Source organism: Pipistrellus kuhlii, unplaced genomic scaffold (assembly GCF_014108245.1).
Source record: "Pipistrellus kuhlii isolate mPipKuh1 unplaced genomic scaffold, mPipKuh1.p scaffold_m20_p_2, whole genome shotgun sequence".
Lineage (NCBI taxonomy): Eukaryota > Metazoa > Chordata > Mammalia > Chiroptera > Vespertilionidae > Pipistrellus > Pipistrellus kuhlii.
The window spans coordinates 180256210-180276679 of NW_023425515.1; the positions used below are offsets into that span (position 1 = coordinate 180256210).

Sequence of the window (20470 nt, forward strand, 5' to 3'; positions counted from 1 at the left end):
GTGGGGTGGTGACTGCTAAAGGGGACATGGTTGCCCTAGCTGGTTTGGCTCAGTGGATTGAAGGTCCTAGGTTCGATTCCGATCAAAGGCCAGGTTGCGGGCTCATTCCCCAATAGGGGTTTGCAGGAGGCAGCTGATCAATGATTCTCTTTCATCATTGATGTTTCTATCTCTCCCTTTTCCTTCCTCTCTGTAATCAATAAAAATATATTTAAAAAATAAAAATAAAGGGAACATGGTTTCCATTGGGGGCGATAAAAATGTTCTAAAATCAATTATGGCCCTGGTTGAATAACTCTGTGAGTATACAAATCAATATTGAGTTGTACACTTTATACAGATGAAGTGAGAACTGCTCCTGTGTCAAAGCTTAGTGCCTTGCCCTAGCTGGGTTTGCTCATTGGTTAGAGCATCAGTTGAAGGATCCTGGGTTCAATTCCAGTCAAGGGTACATGCTGGGGTTGCGGGCTCGATTCCCAGTGGGGAATGCAGGAGGCAGCTGATCAGTGATTCTCTCTCATCATTGATGTTTCTATCTCCTCTCCCTTCATCTCTGAAATCAATACAAATATATATATATATTTTTTTTAAGTTTAGTGTCTTGTGTAATTCCAAGCTCTTGTTTGGCAACCCAAAACTGAAGAGGAGGCAACATAGGGACCAAGACTCTCCCCAGAACTCCCTTTCCCTTCCCACTTCCTTAAATCACAGAAGGTGTGAATGGAAGAGACTGACTCCTATTTCATTCCCATTTACAAAATAGGAAACAGGTCCAGACAGGGAAAGTGACTTACTTGTGTCACAAAGACTCAATTATCATAGAAACTAAGTTCCCTTTTAAAATCAATCAAAGTCGGAATGAATATGTGAAATTTGTACAGGGGAGAAAGGCTCACATATAACATTTAAGCCTTAGACTCTTCAGAGCTTATGTAACCCAGCCACTCGTTAGGGCAATTACATTTTGGTTTTGGTGAAAATGAAAAACTCTATTGAATATATCCCTTCTCTCTGTCTCCCCCACCCCTTCTCCATCATCTTCTCTCTCCTCTTCCTATATCCTCCAGTCACCCCACTCCCATCATAATGATGTTTATGTCCTGTGACTGGGCAAACATTGGACCAATTACCTTTGGGAATAGAGGTGTCTACAGCGTGGTGATTCACAGAGCACGAATTTGTTTAATTGCTCTTCCTAGTGCGGATAGAAGGAAGGAAAGAGGAAAAGAAATCTGTTCCTTCCCTTAGAGAACTTGAGTCAATGTGTGGGATGGTCACAGCACCAGGCCACTCTCACAAGGTCCTGCCCCTGTGTAGTTCCAGCCTCAGCCAGTCTCCCTGAGGAAAATCCCTGCTGCTTTCTGGACCCTGGTTTTCCCATTTATAAAGTGCAAAGAGGGTGAACAAAATGACTGTCAAAAGACTTTCTATATTGAGCTTTCAAGGCTCTAGGAATGTGTGGCTTAGCACCTTCTGTCAGGAACAAGCAGGTGGGAGATAGGGCAGAAGTCTGTCCAGCAGAAGCAATGGGAATGTCACCGCGTTAAGGAGGCCTTCATTGATTACACCATCTACTGATGTCATCGATCTCTGCAGTTATCTTTCTCACTCACTATATCTCTTTTTAATATATATATATATATATATATATATATATATATATATAATTGATTTTTTACAGAGAGGAAGAGAGAGGGATAGAGAGAAACATCGATTAGAGAGAAACATTGACCAGCTGCCTCCTGCACACCCCCACTGGGGATGTACCCACAACCAAGGTACATGCCCTTGACCTGAATCGAACCTGGGACCTTTCAGTCCGCAGCTCTATCCACTAAGCCAAATGGGTTTCGGCTATATCTCTCTTTTTCACATACATACATGGTTGCTCCCTCTTCCACTACCCTATTTCATTTTCTTCTTAGCACTATCTGAAAGGTCTTATATTTTTCCTTTTTTCTCTTTTTGTCTTATGTATTTTCATACAGTATGTCCTATTGAAATAATCTTTGGCCAACTCTATATAAATCAAAACTTTAAAAACATTTGCTGAGCACCTTCTCTGGGGCAGATAAGGAACTGACTGAGGGGGGTTTAGTGTAAGGTGATGAGACTTCCTGCTTTTGGTGAGATAGTCCCGATTTTTAATAATTTGTCCCGAGTCCCGCAGCATTTTTAAAAAGTCCCGATTTTTGGAAAGTCACTTAGTTTAGTGACTTGCTTAAGGAAGCACAGGACCTGAGGAAGGTGAGAACAGGCAGGCAGGAAGGAGTTCTGCCAGCCACCAAGAAGCTCCTGCAGATGGGGCTGCAGAAGGGCCTGAGACGCTGGGTCAGGAAAACCAACACCCCCACACCCCCAGTTCCAGCTTCCTTCCATCCTCCATAAAGGCCCTGGGTTTGTCCAAGTGTAGTGGAATGAGCATGCGCCCGCAGACTCTATGTCCAGGGTCAGCACAAAGGCCCGATTGGTTCGCTGTGTGACCTTGGGGAGTCAGGGTCAGGCAGGTATCTCCCTTTTCCAATCAGTGTTTCCCCTTCTCTGAACATGGACTTGAAGGCTGTAACGCACTCTCTTGATGGACAAGGAACCATCAAGAGAGTGCGTTGCAAAGTCCCTACCTCGGTATACTCTGAGTTTGTTACCTTTCCTCGAGGATGGAAGATTGCGGGAACGCAAAAGGAGCGCTGTGCAGCGTTGACCAAAGACCGAGGTCTCTCTGGGCTTCTGAAAACAGTGGATGGCTAGGACCAAGCCAGGTGATTTCTACATTCCTCCCGGCGCCAAAAACAAACAGAAACACCTGAAACGTTTTAGTGGTCCGATTCCGCTGCAAACTACTGATCACGCCCTCCCGTCTGCCCCTAGAGAGCGCAGTCCCTTTAAGTCCAAGGTCAAGGCTCCGCCGGGCCAATCACCGCGGACAGAAGTTCTTTAAGGACCAAAGCAGGGAATTCAGCCGAGAAGGAGGGCGGGGCAGAGGAGTGCCTTCCAGCCAATCAGAATCGTTCTGGCTCTTCTGACCAATGACAGAGCCTCTCCCGCTGTGTGACAGCTACCTGGACCAATGGGACTGTCGCCCGCGGCCTATAAAAGTCAACTGGGCGCTGAGCGACAAGCTTTAGGGTCGGGAGGTCGCCGCTGTCACAGGTGTGCCCGGGATCGCCTCGCCGCCGCTGCCGCGCTGTCCCTGCAGCCGCGCCTGCCGCCTGGGACCCGGCCCACCCGCTCTCCCCGCCCTCCCCCCCTGAACCATCCCGGGCTCCTGCCGTCGGGGCCCCGGGCCGGCCTGATGATGCCGGAGAACGGAGTGGAGCGCTCGGACCGGGCGGCTGCGCTGGCGGGGACGGCTGCAGCCCCGGCGGTGGCCACGGCCGCCCCGGCAGGCGGCGGCCCGGACCCGGGAGCCGCCTCAGCTCCGCTCGGGCCGCACCTGAGCGGGCTGGGCTGGCCGCAGGTGAAGCGGCTGGACGCGCTGCTGAGCGAGCCCATTCCCATCCACGGGCGCGGCAACTTCCCCACGCTGAGCGTGCAGCCGCGGCAGATCGTGCAGGTGAGCGGGCGCGGGGCCCCGTGGCGGGAAGGAACCCGGGGGCTGCTGCATTGGCTGGACAGCTAGGGGAAACGAGGTTCAGAGAGGGACAGGGGCTGAAACAAAACGGCACAGCATTGATAGTAGCCCATACTCCCTTTTCCCTGCACTCACAGTCCCTCCCCGCTTGGCTTCCCCCTCCTCCGCCCCTGGGGAGTCCGGATTCCTCTCGGACTGTTCCCCCTGGCCCTGGCTTGGAGAGGAGAGTAGGGTGAGGAGAGACACAGCAGTTGGGGAAGAACAGTCCCATCACGAAGGACAAAAGATGCCAGGCGGCCCTGGGTGGGTAGGTATACCTAATTGGATCCAAAATGGTTCTTTTCATCCCAAAATCATCATTCCTGGGCCTCATTCTCTCTTTAAATATATATATTTGTTTGTTTATTATTTATTTCAGAGAGGAAGGGAGAGTGAAAGAGAGAGCGAGGGAAACATCATTGATGAGAGAGAACCATTGGTTGGCTGCCTCCTGCATGCCACCCCCCCCCCCCTTACTGGGGATGGAGCCCAAACCCTGGCATGTGCCCTTGGCCAGAATCGAACCCGGGACCCTTCAGTCCGCAGGCCGACGCTCTACCCACTGAGCCAAACCAGCTCAAGCATGGGCCTCATTCTCATTCCTTCTCTCTCTCAGACTCTGTCCTGGGCTCCCACAGCCCTTTGCTCAAGAGCCCGCTAGCTATTATGTGGACAAGGAGCCTCTCAGCTGGGCTGTGGTAGGAGGAGATTAAGCACCAGGCCAGATCTGATGCCTGCGTGCTGGGAGGCAACCTCAGGTGTCCAGTTTCGGTGTTTCTTCCCCTTCCCAAGATTGGAAATGAGTGTCAGCCCACACCCCAAGCCCCATGTCTGTACTGAGGAGCAGGCGAAGAGAATGCTGGCAACCTTTCCCCTTCCTCAGACTCCCCCTCCCTTCACCTGACCTTCAGCATCCCTCAATCTGCTCTTTCATCTGTTTAGACCAGGCACTGCCGTGCTCTGAAATACCAGAATATGGTCACTGTTGCACCCATTTTGTAGCTGGGGAAGCTGAGGCCCCAGAGATGAGCTGCCTAAGACTACCTGAATAAGTGACTATCAAGCCCAGAGAATTCTGGGTCTTTCCCAAGAGCCACTGCTGCAGGTACAAGGTGTTTTCCCTCCTTCCCCGTTCCCGAGACTCAACGTCTCGGTCTGTGGAATAAGAAGAAGCCAGAACATCGCCCACAATTCCTGCACATTCTACCAGAGGGGACTTGCTGGGGCGGCGGCTGACAGGCGAAGCCTCAGCTTCCGCGGAGGGCCCGGGTGCCCGCCTGCCCTCCCTTCTGAGGAATGGCAAAGGGTGGAAGCAGATTCTCCGGGGCTGACTCACCTGCAGCCCATGGCGCCTCCCAGAGGCATTCCTCTGCTGCCCGCTGTCATGGGGTAATTAGGGAGCCAGCTGAGGCTTTTCTCCCCAGGACAGTGAGGTCAACCTTGGGGCCCCAACTTCTGAACCTCCAGGACTGTTGCTTCCGGGATGGGGTAGGGAGTGGAGGAGCCCCGTGGGACAGTTTCTCTCTGTGAGGACAGGAGGCGCCCTGGAGGGGAAGTACCTGTCTGATCCAAACTGCCTTTCCTGGTGCCAAGCCCTCTTTGGAAACCTAGGGGGGCATCAATCTGACTGGGACCCAGCCTAGTAGGGGAGCTGCCTTTACAATGTGATAATAGCACAATGTCCTCCTAGACCAGGCTCAGAGACATCACAGCGCAGGGAGCTCTATGGGGAGGGCAGAGACGTCAGAGCTGGAGTGGGAGGCCGGGCATCGGGCTTTAGGGCCTGTACTGCTGTCTCTTCCCTCTGCCGGGCCCAGTGTGCCCATCTGCTCCATGGGGAGGGGTTGGGGTGCTCTCCAACACCCTTTCTGGTTCTAGACTCCAAAGGGAACAGGTGCCTTCTCCTGGCTATGTAATGGCCTCCACAGGGAAGCAAGTCCATCTCCTGCCAGGAGTCTGGAGCTGCAGCTTCACAAGCTGTTGGGAAGTGTGTGTGTGTGTGTGTGTGTGTGTGTGTGGTGGAGGCGCTGGGTGGGTGTGTGTATGTGTGTGTGGTGGAGGCACTGGGTGTGTGTGTGTGTGCGTGTGGTGGGCGCTGGGTGTGTGTGTGTGTGTGTGTGTGGTGGGAGTGCTGGGTGTGTGTGTGTGTGTGCGCGCGCGCGTGTGTGTGCGTGTGGTGGAGGCGCTGGGTGGGTGTGTGTGTGTGGTGGAGGCACTGGGTGTGTGTGTGTGTGTGTGGTGGGGGAGCTGGGTGTGTGTGTGTGTGTGTGTGTGTGTGTGTGGTGGGTGGTGGGTGTGTGTGTGTGTGTGTGTGTGTGTGTGTGTGTGTGGTGGGAGTGCTGGATGTGTGTGTGTGTGTGTGTGTGTGTTTGTGTGTGTGAGATGGGGGAGCTGGGTGTGTGTGGTGGGGACGCTGGTTATTGACTTTGGGCTTCTTACTGGTGCTGGGTTGCCCTGCAGTTCAAGAATTAGAATCTTTCTCTCTCTTCCCTCTCTTCCTCCCCTCCCCCACCAAGGTTTCACCTACAGCAGCAATCTGAGTAGCAAGAAATGCAGTTCTTGCTTGTACCTGGACTGGGGGCCGCTCTTTTGTAAGAGTCCCGCCCTCTGGAAGCCTGGTTCTAATTAAGTCTAGCCACTTATTGCCTGTGTGACCTTGGATTAGTCCTTTGTCCAGGTCACACTCTTCTCTCTCCAGCTGCAGCCCTAGGACTTGCGTTAGGTGGCTCTGAATTTTTTATAAGCCTGCCGTCTGGCAGCACCTACATCTCCCTGCCAGGCTCAGCAGTGGCCTGGGCACAGGAGAAAGGAGGGCATAGCCGCTGCCCCCTCCGTGGCTGGAAAGTCTGATTCAGGAGGCTCCTCGCTGCCCTGCAGTCCTGGGGTGTGGCAGTATCTGGGGACTATCTGCCAAGCTGGCTGTAGTCACACCTGGGAAAGAGACAACAGCCTCTGGCTAGCTGACACAGCCAACCCCATGGCCTGACGCAGGCGATTTAACAAGGGTACTGCTACCTACTCACCAGGCCAGGTGCCATGCCCTGGGGTGGGCATCGGCCTGGGAGCAGGAGCTGGCACTGAGTCAGGCTTAGTCAGCTCTGATGGGACTCGGGAGGGGGCTGGTCTGCTCTGCAGGCCTGACCGGGGTCCTTGGGACGAGGTCTTTGGCCATTTCTCTCCTTGGCCCACGCCAGGCGTCCTCAAACTTTTTAAAGTGGGGGCCAGATCACGGTCCCTCAGAGAGCTGGAAGGCCGGACTATATGAAATACTAATTCCTACTGTAACACCTCGGCTGCGCTCACTGCCCAAAAAAACCTGGCGGGCCGGATCAGACTCCTCTGCGGGCCGCATGTGGCCCGCGGGCCGTAGTTTGAAGACCCCTGGCCCACGCGATACGGCTGCCAGGGTGCGGGTTAGAAGTCCCACGGGCTGGTCTGCAGCACCTGGCGCCTTACCTCCAGCTCCCTGTCTGTCTGGCCAAGGATTCCTCAGCCCCCACCTTCTTGCTCCATAACTAATCTGGCTCTGGGCTTCCGTGCCTGGAAGCTTTGGCCTCGCTGTGAAATGTTAAGAGGGAGGAGGATTAGATCCCTGGTTTCTGGTCTCGGCTTCCTCTGAACCGTGGGAAATGGTAAGACTTTGGAGTCAGCCAGACCTGGATTTGAAGGCACCTCTGCATGACCTTGGGCAGGTGACTTCCCTCCTGGGAGCCGCACTGTCCAGTTTATAACTTAGAGATCCTGAAGCCCTCTCTCAGAGAGTCCGGGAAGAAGGGCTAGTGCCTGGCACCTAATACTAAGATGACCAGACGTCCCGCTTCTAATGGGACAGTCCCGATTTTTAATTTGTCCCACGTCCCGCGGCATTTTAAAAAAGTCCAAAAATTTGGAAAGAATCTTTCAAAAAATCGGGACTTTTTAAAAATGCCGCGGGACACGGGACAAATTGCTAAAAATCGGGACGTCTGGTCACCTTACCTAATACCCTTCTTTCCCTTCCCCAGCTTCCCTCTCATCTCCTCTAAGTTTTGACAGCCGGTTGCTCACTCCCAAAGCCATGAGAATACCTGCCCATGCCCAGAGTCCTCCTCCCGGAAGCAAGCTCCGAAGCCTTCCTGGAGGGAGCCGCCCGCCTCAGATTGCCCCACTGCATCTTGCCTCCTCAGCACTTGGATGCATTCTTCACAGTAATTCCTCGTGAGGCCAGGAGGGCAGCCCCTCCAGCAGGCGGCAGGCGCTGACTTGGCAGCAAGGGTTGCAGAATCACTCGGGGTAGGAATGCTGCCTGGTCACTTTGAGGACAGTGTGTGAAGTTCTCTGAGTCTTGGAGTGTCCAGCCCAGCTCCCCTCTTCTCCCTTCCTGGTCCTAGGCCTGGGGAGACACCCCTGGCTAGAGGAGCAGGTTTAAAATAATTTGTGGGGCCGAAACCGGTTCGGCTCAGTGGATAGAGCATCGGCCTGCGGACTGAAAGATCCCGGGTTCGATTCTGGTCAAGGGCACGTGCCTTGGTTGCGGGCACATCCCCAGTAGGGGGTGTGCAAGAGGCAGCTGAACGATGATTCTCTCTCATTGATGTTTCTGTCTCTCTATCCCTCTCTCTTCCTCTCTCTAAAAAAATCAATAAAGTATATTTTTTTTAAATTAAAAAAATTAAAATAAAATGATTTGTAGGGAAAAATAAATAAAATTACTTGTAGGTTTGCCTTTCATGTTCCTGTGCCAGCAGATGGGATTGGCTCCATCTCTTCCCACTTGGTCGGGAAGCTTTCTAAGAGTGGAAAGGGTCTGGGTTTTAACGGCCAGGCCAGCCATCTCTGAAAGGATTCCCTCGATATCTCACCACTGTAAGCCTCCGTTTCCTCGTCTGTAAAATGGGCATAATATTTGCCTCGCTGTGATCTTGTAAAGATGAATGAAGATTTGTATCTCAGAGTCAAAAGAGCATGCATGGATTTGAGAATCCAGCTGATGTGGGTTCTAGTCTCACCCTGGCCGCTCTCTGACCTTGAACGTGTTTGGTAACCTCTCTGTGCCTCAGGTCCCCCACCTGTAAATTGGGATAATAATACTCAAACATAGGATTATGGTGAGGAGTGATGTGGTAATGAGTGTGAACTGACAATTATGTTCCAAACACATCTGAGCAATTGGCGCTCTGCCTGACACAAAACGAAGTGTTTTGCTTACAGTTTTAGGAAAGTAGAAGAGCATAGTGGTTCAGACATGGGCTCTGAGTTTCATTCCCAGCTCTGCATTCACCAGCTGGGTGACCTTGGGCTAGTTACTTGGCCCCTCTGTGCTTCCATTTCCCCATATGTAACATGGGGATAATTGTACCTACCTTACCCAGTTATTGTGAGAATTACACGAATCTATATTTTAATGTATAAAGTGCTTGGATCATCACCTAGCTTTTATTTTTTTATTTTTTTAATATATTTTATCGATTTTTTTAGAGAGAGGGATAGAGAGCCAGAAACATCGATGAGAGAGAATCATCGATCAGCTGCCTCTTGCCACACCCCTTACTGGGGATGTGCCCGCAACCAAGGTACATGCCCTTGACCGGAATTGAACCTGAGATTTTTCAGTCCGCAGACCGACGCTCTATCCACTGAGCCAAATCGGTTTCGGCTAGCATCTAGCTTTTAATAAATTCTATGCTTGCATTTATCATTGCTGTTCTTTCTGAGGCTTTCCTCCAAATAGGCCATTCTCTAGCCTCAGGAATTTTGGCTTAGAAAATTAAATGTCTTTCCAAAGGCGTGATAGCTGATAAGTGGTCAGCAGACGTTGGCACTATTATCCCTATGACACGGAAGCCCATGGCAGACCTGGGGCCAGGGGACAAGCTCCTGACACCTCTTCTTCCCGCCGTCCCCCCGCAGGTGGTGCGCAGCAGCCTAGAGGAGCAGGGCCTGCGCGTGCACGGCGTGCGGCTGCACGGCTCGGCCGCCAGCCACGTGCTGCACCCCGAGAACGGCCTGGGCTACAAGGACCTGGACTTGGTGTTCCGCGTGGACCTGCGCAGCGAGGCCTCCTTCCAGCTGACCAAGGAGGTGGTGCTGGCCTGCCTGCTGGACTTCCTGCCGGCCGGCGTGAGCCGGGCCAAGATCACGCCCCTGACCCTCAAGGAGGCCTACGTGCAGAAGCTGGTGAAAGTGTGCACGGACACGGACCGCTGGAGCCTCATCTCGCTGTCCAACAAGAGCGGCAAGAACGTGGAGCTCAAGTTCGTGGACTCGGTCCGGCGCCAGTTCGAGTTCAGCGTGGACTCCTTCCAGATCACGCTGGACTCCCTGCTGCTCTTCGGCCAGTGCTCGTCCACGCCCATGACCGAGGCCTTCCACCCCACCGTGACCGGCGAGAGCCTGTACGGGGACTTCCACGAGGCCCTGGAGCACCTGCGGCACCGGGTCATCGCCACGCGCAACCCCGAGGAGATCCGCGGCGGCGGCCTCCTCAAGTACTGCCACCTGCTGGTGCGCGGCTTCCGGCCGCGGCCCAGCACCGACGTGCGCGCCCTGCAGCGCTACATGTGCTCCCGCTTCTTCATCGACTTCCCGGACGTGCTGGAGCAGCAGCGCACGCTGGAGCGCTACCTGGAGGCCCACTTCAGCGGGGCCGACTCGGCCGGCCGCTACAACTGCCTGGCCACGCTGCACCGGGTGGTCAACGAGAGCACCGTGTGCCTCATGAGCCACGAGCGCCGCCAGACGCTGGACCTCATCGCCTCCATGGCCCTCCAGGCACTGGCCGAGCAGGGCCCGGCTGCTGCCACTGCCATGGCCTGGTGCTCTCCACGCCCTAATGGGCCTGTGCCCGCCACTTTCAATTACTACGTGACCCCTGTGCAGCCGCTGCTGGCCTGGGCCCACTCCTGCTATCCCACCTGGCTGCCTTGTAACTGACTCAGACCCTCGTCGGGGGAGACCGGGTCTCCCCAGATGGAGTGGGGCCTCGAGGAGGGTGTGCAGGGCGTGGCCGGGGACAGGCAGCCTGTGCCGGGTGGCCCCGCCCTGCTGCAGGGTTGGGCCTTGGACTGAACAGACCACAGACTCCCCGAGGGAGGCCCCCGCGGGCTTACGGCTGAGCTGGGGTTCTTTGCTTATTGCCACACACTTTTAGACCAACGTGATTGTGGGGTGCAGGAGCTGTTTGTCTTGGGGGTTCGTTGCCTTCAGGAGACAAAGCATGTTTGGGGTGTTGGTCTCGATGTCCGTCATCGTGGGTTGATTGCTGTGGCCTAAGAAGGGTCTTTTTGGCTAGGGCCAGCCTAGAGGGAGCCCCGCAGCCCCGAGGGTCTGCAGCCCACTCAGTGGCTAAACTATGGTGCATTAAGGGAACTAGTCACTTCGGGGTCAGGCTGGGCCACTCGCAGGGCCTGGTAGTCCAACCTGGCTAATCACTGGGGAGGGGAAGGGAGGCATGAGACAGGTACCTGGAGAGGGATATGTTTGGCCCAGTCCCCAAACACTCCTAACTTGAGCAGTCAAGGTATAGGGACAGGACCAAGGGGCCTGGGGTAGGACACAGCCCAAGACCCTCCCAGGACACAGCTCCCTTCCCCCACATCACAAGGAGCCCTCCTCCCGGGAGCTTGACCTTAGGAGGGTACGGAGCCCAAATTGGCCACAGTCAAGTGTTCCCACCCCGCTGGCCTGGTTACAGGGCCCTCAGCTCGGGGAGGAGAACCATGTCCCGCCCCTGCACTCTTAACACCTGCCAATAAAAATTGTCTACACTGAGCCCAGCACCCTGTACCATGCTTTCTCCTGGGAGAAGGGTCTTCCATGGCTGGGGGGCTGTAGCTGCCTCTCCCAGCCTGAGTCTGGCTTATATCGGGGGAGGGTACTTGGGGGGGTTGAGTCCTGGGCTGTGGCTGAGGGGATGCCCTTCTTCTGGCAACACCAGCCCCAGCTTGACAACGGTGCTCGGAGCTCATGTCTACACATATGACTTGTCCCTGCACATTGCTTCAGCAAGCCTCCTGTTCGAGAGTAATCATTTCAGTGTTTCCCACCTAGAATCTGAATGATCCTGGACCTGGTCTCACCCTGTGGTGCTCAGGGCTACTTGACCCCATTTCTGCCTCTCTGCCCCATCCCTTCCCAGGAAGCAAGTGGAAAACAAGTTGGGTGAATCCAGACTGCAGAGGACTCCAATAATGGCAGCTAAGACTGGGGGGATTTCTAGGGGCCCCCAGAGCTTGAGCCCAGGTTTGGCCACCTTATCTGGGAGAGGTTCCCTCCGTCCTCTGGTTCTGTCACCCCCAAATGCGGATGGGCACGTTCCAACTTGTCCTAAGCAGGTTTGCAGTCTCCTCTCCAGCACCAGAGGCCACGCCGGGCTGTCACCCTCTCACGGAGCTCTTCCCCCAGGGCATCAGCCAGTCATGGTCCTGGACGCTCCCCACTGTTTACGCAGCCCCTTTGATCCACAAATTGCAAAGCCCTCAACACATTCACCCTCATTAGTGGCCTCTGAAGTGGTTTTCAGCCAGGGGTGGAAAATAAAAAACACCCAAGGCCACAGAGGGGACAAGTCCAGCCACCTCACCTGCTCAGTGGGTCCCTACGGGGCTCACAATGGCTAGAAGGGTGAGTGGAAAGGCTTTCTTCGCTGGATGATTAAAACAGCTCCCATCTTCACTCTGCCTGTGCCCACCTAACGAAGGTCCTGGGAGGGACCAAGTTTGTCCCAGCTCCTGATTTGGGCACAGAGGGGATGCTCACAGTATAAGCACAGAGGCTTAGCGTGTTAGGATATGTTTGTCTCAGAAGGTGAGAAGCCAGGAACCAATGGTATATACCAGCAGTCAGCCCACGGCGAGCCAGCTACCCGTTCTAGTGACTGGGAATATGTCAGTAAACACAAGACTGAGATGGCTGCCCTCTTGAAGATTATAGATCATAAGCTAAATTATATCGCCTTAGGTCAGTGATGCTCAAAAATATACACAGCCGGGTAAGGGGTTGGAATCAGTGGAGTATGAGAATTTTAAAAGAAGTCAGGGTGGGCCTCAGCGAAAGTGTGACATTGGATTGCACAGAATTAAAGGTAGTGGAAAGCAAGCCATGCAGATCTGCGGGGAGAGGGGTCAGGCAGAGGGAGCTTGTCTGATAATGTACCCACGTCTGGGGAGGGTGCATGCGCCTAAGGGTTTCTAACTGGCCTTGTGCAGGTGCCCATGCTCACGGGTGTGTCTATGTGACCTGCATGGGGTGAGAGGCAGGAGAGACAGGTGTTCCCAGTAACAGCTGTTTCTGGAGTGCTTTCCTGCAGGCCAAAACGATGCTGGGTCTCCCGGATCAGTACCCCTCATTTCATCTCAACTCCACAAGAGCAAGGATTATCTCCATGTCAGCAACCAGGAAACTAATGCCAAAAAGATCAGGGAAGTTAGTCTGACTCCAGAGCCTTTGCTGTTAACCCCTGCACCATCCTGCCCCCACACTCCGATGTCCCATGGATGAGCATGACGGTATGTCTCCTATACATATATGTGACAGGGCATGCTGGCAAGTGACAAGACGGACATTTTCTTGATGTCCATGTGACAACAGCCATGACTGTGGTGATCACAGGCATGCCTATGGGTATGTTTCAGAGTGGGACAGTGGGTGTGAAAAAAAAACAGACTCAGTGGCTGGCATTGTTCTCTTATGGACAATCCCTGCAGCCATGAAAGATGCCAGGGCAGGCTGTTATCAAGAACTGGAAATCCCAGAGGCAGAGAGGGGAAGGGCGAGGAAGGAAAGCCCCCCTCCCCCACAGCGCTCTCCAAGTAACAAGCCCCCCTGACCCCCCCACCCCGCCCCAGCCTTATGACCACAGCAGGTGGGGAAACTAGAGGGCAAAGAAGCCCTGCTGTAGACATCAGGGGGCCGCAGACATGCCCCCCAAGCGGCTACAAATGTGCTGGCTCCTCCAGTCCCACTCTCCACCCTTCTCCCTGCTCTGTGCTCCGTGGAGGGTGACCTCTGGGAACTGTGCATCAATGACTCCCTGTTCCTGGCCTTCCTGTTGGGTTTGGCCAATGAGAGGCCCAGCAGGAAACTGGAAAAGAATGGGGTGTTTATTCCCCTGTCCCCTCCCCATCAGGTTGTCTTATTCATCTCTCTCAGTCACAGGCCAGTGCTCCTGTCAGGGACTCTCCATACAGCTGTCCTCTCCTCCCTTTCCCCTCCTCTGTCTCCCCCATTTTAGGTCCAGGAGTTGCAGAAGCTTCCAACTTTTGCTATCGCCATGAAAGCAGCACCATTCCGCGTTGGTTTCTTAAGCCCACGTCTTTGGAAAGAGTCCCTTTACCATCTCTGCCCAGTTTGAGTGTGCCCTGTCTCCTGCTGGGACCCTGACTGACCAACAGGTCCATGCCGTTGCCAGCACAGTCATAGGCTGCCAGGTTGTCACAAGCATGCACAACCTCCCTCCCCATCACACATCTCCCATGTGCATTCCCAACCCCTAACTTCCTCACCACCGTCTTAATCAGGGAAGACTTCCTGGAGAGGGTCAGCTTTGAGCCAGGTCAAGGGAGACATCAGTCCACAGTGCCAGGATCGTCAAATGAAACTAAACAGAAACTGCTCGAGGAATTGCCAACCTAAAGAGTGGTGACAGACACAAAGGAAAACAGGCAAGGGCACTAGCAAAGTAAACTCAAAACCGCACGCAGTTGTCTCACACCATTGAAATTTATTCTTCCTGAATGCATGAATCATGGGACTGACTCAATATACATTCATTTTGCAGAATTCTACAAGTTCTGGTTGCGTGTGAGTAAATGTGGCCCTCTTCCCTCTATTGGCAGGACATCTGAATAAGCGTGGTTCCTTTTCCCATTTAAAACTTTGCTCAGGATTATGTAGCCACCGTCTCTTTCTCCATGGAGCCAGAGCTGACCACCTGAGGGGCCACAGGCGTGTTCCCACGGGGACGGGGCGCCAACAGAGGAGGAGGAAGACAGGGCTTTCTCAAACTGGTTCCCCTCCAACAGGTCTCCAAGCTGTTAGACTGAGAAGCAAGGGCAGCTGCCAAGTCGTGTTGTGACTTGTTTAAGAGTGATGACTCTATTTTTTAAAGAAATCCTTTCCACTTTCACATTGGAAAGGGTTTGCTGCTCTCTTAAATAATCTGATAGCATCTCAGCGTCTTCCAATGGTACAACAGAAGCCAAAGTCACTGTGGCATACACAAAGAAATTCATAGTGCTGGAACTTCCCCAGGATCCTGCTCCGCCTTGTGGAGGGTCCGGCGAAGAAGTCTTCCTGGAGGAGGTGCTCAGGGAAGGAACAGAATCCCAGGAGTTCAGATCCAGAGAGTTGCTGGGTGAAGCTGGAGAGAACAATTTCAAGATTTTCAATGACCTCTTCCCCACAGCCACCCAGCCCCACCCAAGTCCTTCAACATCCACCTCCTGAAGAGGGGCCGTTATGGAGAGAAGGTGCCGGGGTAATAGTATGGAGCTGGGCTCCATTGACTCCTGGAAGGAGTGGGGGCTCCTGGGATGAGCAGAGGTTCCCTTGCGCCTTTGTCCTTGGCTGGGATCCCCACGGGTCTGAGCAGCTGGAATGGAATGTTCCTGGAATGGAAAGCCTGCCCCTTCCTCCATCTGTCCCCTTATGGAGTTCCCGGGGCCCGTGGGGGAGAGAGACGGGAGCTTCCAGGGATTCCTGATATGGAGATGCTCTGGAGAAGCACAGGCCCACATCGCTGGGGGCTATGTCCTGGCAGTCTCTCCGAAGCCGGGCAGACCTGCTCCATCACACTGGCACAGATCTCCACTGTGTGTCAGGCACTTAGTGTGGCTCCTCATTTCATACGCAGAAGTTATCTCCTCCCTAGCTGCCCAACACACACAGAGAAACTGGCTCAGGGAGAAGGTAAATTATTTGCCTAAGGTCTCCCCAAGCAGAGAATCCAGGACTGAATCCAGGTCTGTCTTGTTCCAAGCCTGGGGTACTTTCTGCCCCACTATGGAGCCTGCCATCCTCCTCCTCTGCCATCCCAGGATCTTTGCTCTCCTGGGCATCAAACATCCCAGCCCAGGGTGGAGGGAAGCAGCAGTCCACGGCAAGCACAGGCCCTCAGCACGGTTGGGCTGCCTTCGCCTGAAGCCAGGTGTGCTGACTCAGCCTAACTCACCCCTCCTCCCTTCCCCGAACCCAGACAACAGGCTGAGGAGCCAGCCTCTGGGGGTGTGCCCAGACATTGGGAGGGCACCTTGGGCTGCCCCGCTTATCACATCACTCCCAGAAACAGGGAGCACTGGCGCAGACAGAAAGGTGAGCCCAGAATCCTCCCACACTCATCTGATAAACAAAAAGTCACATAAATGCTTAAGGGATCTCCCACATACAGGTTCTATGACCTTGTGCAAGTCTCCTGTGGAAATGGCAGTAACCCCTACGCTGCAGGATAGCTGGGAGGACTGAAAGGGTGGATGTAAAGTGCTCAGCGCAGCGCCACACAGAGGCTGCGGTTAGTTTATTACTCCAGAACCAAGGATTCCTTCTCCCGTGACTCCTGGCCAAGGTGCCAGGGACCCCCCAGCTTTCCCAAACACCTCCTCCCCCGCTGGCTCTAGACCTCTCCAGCCCTGAGAGGCCTGGGCCCGTTTCCTCCAGAGCCGCTGGCAGGGAAAGGAGCCTCCTGGAGACTGCCGTTTGCTGGCTCGGAGCACCTGGGCCAGACCTGTCGCTTTAGCCTCATCTTTAGAAAACCACCCTGGTCCCCGGATGGCAGTGGGAGAGGGTGTGCATCCATGTTTGTTGCGTCCTCAGTGTAAGGAACTGAGAAGCCAAGTGATGGTGAAACCAGGAGGTGATCATCCACAGGGGCAGCCTCTTTCCAGGAAAGCCTTTCCTGATGGGACTGGCCCAACCTGAAGGCTTCCATTGAGCCTCTTCTCTAAGTGACCTCCCATAACCCCTTTTCTGCCAACCCGGAGGCTGCCTGGGGGCGGGGACACCGGGAGGCTAGCTGCTCCAGGCTACAGCCACGTGCCCAGGGAAGCAGCCCCACACTGCCCTCTGGTGGCGCCACCCAGAGAGACCTTCACTTGCCTAGGGCCAGCCGAGAGGAAGGGGCTTATCCAGGGGAGGGGCAGGTCCCAGCTGGATCCCCAGCCGCAGGCATTAATGAACCTGAAGGCTCCTGTTCCTCATTTCAAGTTGTTGCGATCGCAGATTCACTAGTAGCCATTGTTATCCTCAGTGCACAGGTCCAGTCCCCAGGGCTGGGGGCCATCAAGAAAGTGTTCAGGAAGTCATGGGGGTGGGGGCAGCGAAGGGGGCCAGGGGCTAGTTATTTACGAAGGCCTAAAAACAGCCCTCAGAACAACACAAATTGCCCAGCCCCAGAGAGTCCCCTGGGAAGGTGACTGTCGGTGAAGGCTGCCTAGAGGAGGACTGGGAGACACAGAATCTTAAAGTTTGACCCTCTGATTAAGTGCCGCTTCTTGAGCCCCTGGACTGAATCGATGTGTGTTGATTGAGAAAAAAATGGAGCTTCCTAGAGGCGGCCCTGGGCTGAGGGGTGGTGGCAGAGCACTGGGCCGAGAGCTGGGGTTCCGGCTTAGCACCCGGCGGCACAGCCGAGGTCTGGTGGTCAGCAGAGGGACATCGGGAAGCGGAGGGAGGAGGCATATCTGCCTGTGACTCCAGGACCGTCTCTACTTCCTACCATCTCTGACTCCCTCCCCCACCGCCACCTCCAAATCAGGACAAAGCTGATTACTAATAAATCCCGGAGAAAGGCAGAATTGGGATGGCACGGAGCACTTTGCACCATTAGCTAAAAGCTTCTCTGGACCAAGTGCTCTCCTGCGCAGCCCAGAAAACAAACCGTTCTGGCTGCGCCCCCGGGGCTGTGGCCAAAGCTCCACCCTGGGTCACACCGGAGAGTCCTTGTCCTTTCTTCATCCCCGAACCCCAAACTCCAGAGTAGCTGCAGAAGGTTCTCCCCCCTGTGGAGGCCAGGGGATGTCAGGGCCACCTACTCTCCCGCCCCAAGCTCTCTTCCGTCTCTGAGACCTCCTCCTGGACTTCCCTTCCCCAGCTACAAACGGGTTCAGGAAGGCCTGGCTATTAGCTAAGAAACCCCAAAACTCTGGTACCTGGGGAAAGAAAAGGCTGATGGGGCTGGGGGGTCAGGTGAGCAATACACCAGACCCTCAGGTCCCTAGATTCCCTTGACTCAGACATTCTCATCCTACCCCCATCCACCCTTTCCCAAGTCCTGACATGAGGAGGGACAGCTGTGTGCAGAGAGAGACTGAGGAAACCGCCCGAAGAGGGGGCAGAGTTGTCCGGGTCGCACAGCAGAAAAGCTGACATCAGTTTTCTCTGGCCCCTGCCCCTGGGCAGGGAGAGACACGGAGAGAAAGCCTGGGCTCTAGTTCTGTCCCTCTGCGGGCATGTCACCTGGCCACTCTGCAGAATGAGGACGTTAGATTAGCTCCCGACTCCACCAGCAAGAGCCCTGCAGCTTCTAGGTGTGATTTCAGAGAGCAAACCCTTCTTCCAGGACTGATGCGGGAGAAGTCAGACCTCTGCCCTGGGTTAACCTCACTACGGCGCTTCCTGGAGGTGAAGGCTGCAGCCAACTCAGCTGGCGAGCAGCAGAGCAGCAGCGAGGCCAGTCACAGCTGAGTGGGGGCTAGGGAAGGGAAGCCTGAAGGGCATGGGGACAGGAAGAGAAGCAGAACTCATTTCAGGTCTGGCCCTTTAAGACTCCCTTTCTAGAAGTCAATGACATAGCTGCCCCCGTGGGCCTGTTAAAAGATGTTACCTGAGTCCTAACGGGTTTGGCTCAGTGGATAGAGCTTTGGCCTGCGGACCCTTAGGGCACGTACCTTGGTTTCTGGCACATCCCCAGTAGGAGGTGTGCAGGAGGCAGCTGATCGAGGTTTCTCTCATCTTTCTAGCTCTCTTTCTCCCTTCCTCTCTGTAAAAAAATAAAATAAAATAAAATAATAAAAAAATCAATAAAATATATATATTTTTAAAAAGATGTTATTGACTCCATCCCTGGCAGAGCCACTTTAGAACCAGGTTGGGGGGCGGGGTCTCTCAGAGAACAAGTGAGGCTTTAGACAGTTTCCATGGTTATCCAAGGCTGTACTCTGAGCTAAGGTGCATGAGGGTGTAAGAAAAAAACCTCTCCTAGAAGTGGAAGGGCTGAAGCTTTATGGGACAGACCCCCTCGCTCTCTCTGGGATTCCATCTCACAAATGGAAAACGGGGGCCTGGGAGAGAACTCGGTGGAACATGGCTGCACCAGCCCCACCCCATCTCGGGACTTCACTGTTCTGTCCGCCCAAAGGCAGGGAGCTAGGAGGTGTCAGGAAACGGCAGCCTCAAGGGCAGGACTCTTCTTACAGCCCCAAGGGACGCCGGAAAGTCACTGCAGGTGCGGGGGGAGGAGGGGCGGGGAGGATGCTGCGTCAGTGCACAGGCTCCGATCGGTACAAGTTTGCGGGCACACCCTCCGTTTGTGCATCTCTATCATGGGGGCTTGGTGCTCCCGCCTCACTTCCCAGGTCTGGGAGAGGCCGCAGCCGAAAGCGGACACTTTATTGGGGACCCCGCGGGCTCCAGGAGCCCCAAGGCAGGGAGATCCGGGTCCCGGCACCCCCCCGCCCCCGCCCCCTGGAAGCACCAGCCGCTAAGACCGCACCTCAGCCTCTCGGCCCGGTCCCCCGGCCGCCCGGCCGCGCTCCTGTGACCGACCGGTCCGTCCATCCATCCGCGTCGGGGACGCGCCCGCAGTCCGTCCTCGGCGCCGGGGCAGCGGCCGGCCGGGCGGTCAGCGCTGCGGGGAGGCGGGCCCGCGGGGCGGGCTGCGGCGGAAGGGCGAGTCGGGCTCCGGGCCGCGGCCCCGCCGCAGGCGCCCGGCGCCCCAGGGCACGCAGCCGCCCAGGCCCAGCGCCGAGGCGAGCAGCGCGGGCGGGCGGCCCCGGCGGCCGCGGCGCGGGCCCTTCTTGAGGCGGGAGCCGTGCGCCGCCAGGTGGAGCTCGGACTGCGCCACGCCGCCGCCCAGGCGGCTCAGGCTCTCGGCCCGGTGCGCCAGGCGCAGCTCGGCCGCCAGGAAGACGCGGTGCAGCTGCAGCACGCGGCTCTCCAGCTCCGACACCAGGCGCCGGCGGCCCTCCACCTCCAGCAGCCGCCGCCGCGCCTCGGCCAGCTCCAGGGCGCGCCCCCCGGACCCCGCCGCGCCCCCTGCCGGCCCGGCGGCCCCCGCAGCCCCGTGAGCGCCCTGGCGCCGGCGCTGCAGCTCCTGCCCCTCGGCCGAGCCCGCCGACGCCGGGATCGCCTCTGGCGGCGGCGGCGGCGGCGGCGAGGCCCGAGTCGGGGTCGAGGTCAAGGTCGGAGTTGGGGGCGGGGGCTGAGGGGATGGCAGGGGCTCCCGGGGCGGCGGCGGCGGCGACCCCGGTTCCGCTGCCCCTTCCCGGGCCCCCGGGCCGCAGGCGCTGATGCGGCAGCCCGGCATCCCCCGCCCCCCGGCGGTCCGCAGCGGTCGGTCGGTCGGTCGGTCCTCGGCTTTGGCCGGCTGCCCCCGCGGGACAGAGGACGGACGGCGAGGATGCAAGCGATGCGGCCGCAGCCCCCGCGCCAGCGCCTCGCCGGCCGCCGGGGCCTCTTATAGGATTGGGGGCGGGGCGACAGACCGCGCAGCCAATCCGGGGCCGGCATGCTCTGAAACCCCCTCCCCCGTCTCCGCCCCGCCCATCACGACAGCGCCCACTCTCGTTAGGTCCTCGGTCCCTCGGTTTTGCGAGGGCATCCGGTCTCCATCCCCCGCTCCCAAATGTTTGGTGGTAAGAACACTGCATCTTCTCTGTTTTGGCCCCGAGG

General features: G+C 56.0%; 2 protein-coding genes across 4 annotated transcripts; one reads left to right on the plus strand and one right to left on the minus strand.

Annotated features, from left to right (window-relative positions):
- Positions 1-3101: 3101 nt before the first annotated feature.
- Positions 3102-11359, plus strand: TENT5B (terminal nucleotidyltransferase 5B). The gene is made up of 2 exons (XM_036447407.2): positions 3102-3553; positions 9500-11359. Exons 1-2 carry the CDS (start codon positions 3293-3295, stop codon positions 10520-10522), a joined length of 1284 nt encoding a protein of 427 aa, XP_036303300.1. The 5' UTR covers positions 3102-3292; the 3' UTR covers positions 10523-11359.
- A 264-nt stretch (positions 11360-11623) lies between these two features.
- On the minus strand, positions 11624-20253 carry TRNP1 (TMF1 regulated nuclear protein 1). Of its 3 annotated transcripts, none has more exons than XM_045584980.1 (3): positions 19293-20253; positions 14579-14948; positions 11624-11634 (listed from the first exon to the last, which is right to left on the minus strand). In XM_045584980.1, the coding sequence occupies exon 1, from the start codon at positions 20103-20105 to the stop codon at positions 19422-19424; it is 684 nt and encodes a 227-aa protein (XP_045440936.1). In that variant the 5' UTR covers positions 20106-20253; the 3' UTR covers positions 11624-11634; positions 14579-14948; positions 19293-19421. The 3 variants fall into 3 exon arrangements, with proteins under 3 accessions (XP_045440936.1, XP_045440935.1, XP_036303307.1); XM_045584979.1 differs by lacking the exon at positions 11624-11634 and adding an exon at positions 15028-15179 and having other exon boundaries at positions 14290-14948; XM_036447414.2 differs by lacking the exon at positions 11624-11634 and having other exon boundaries at positions 14290-14948.
- Between the last annotated feature and the right edge of the window lie 217 nt (positions 20254-20470).

Coding starts and splice junctions, on each gene's coding strand:
- TENT5B (XM_036447407.2), top strand. CDS start 3,293: ATGATGCCGGAGAACGGAGTGGAGCGCTCGGACCGGGCGGCTGCGCTG. Junction 3,554..9,499: donor AGCCGCGGCAGATCGTGCAG/GTGAGCGGGCGC, acceptor GTCCCCCCGCAG/GTGGTGCGCAGCAGCCTAGA.
- TRNP1 (XM_045584980.1), bottom strand. CDS start 20,105: ATGCCGGGCTGCCGCATCAGCGCCTGCGGCCCGGGGGCCCGGGAAGGG.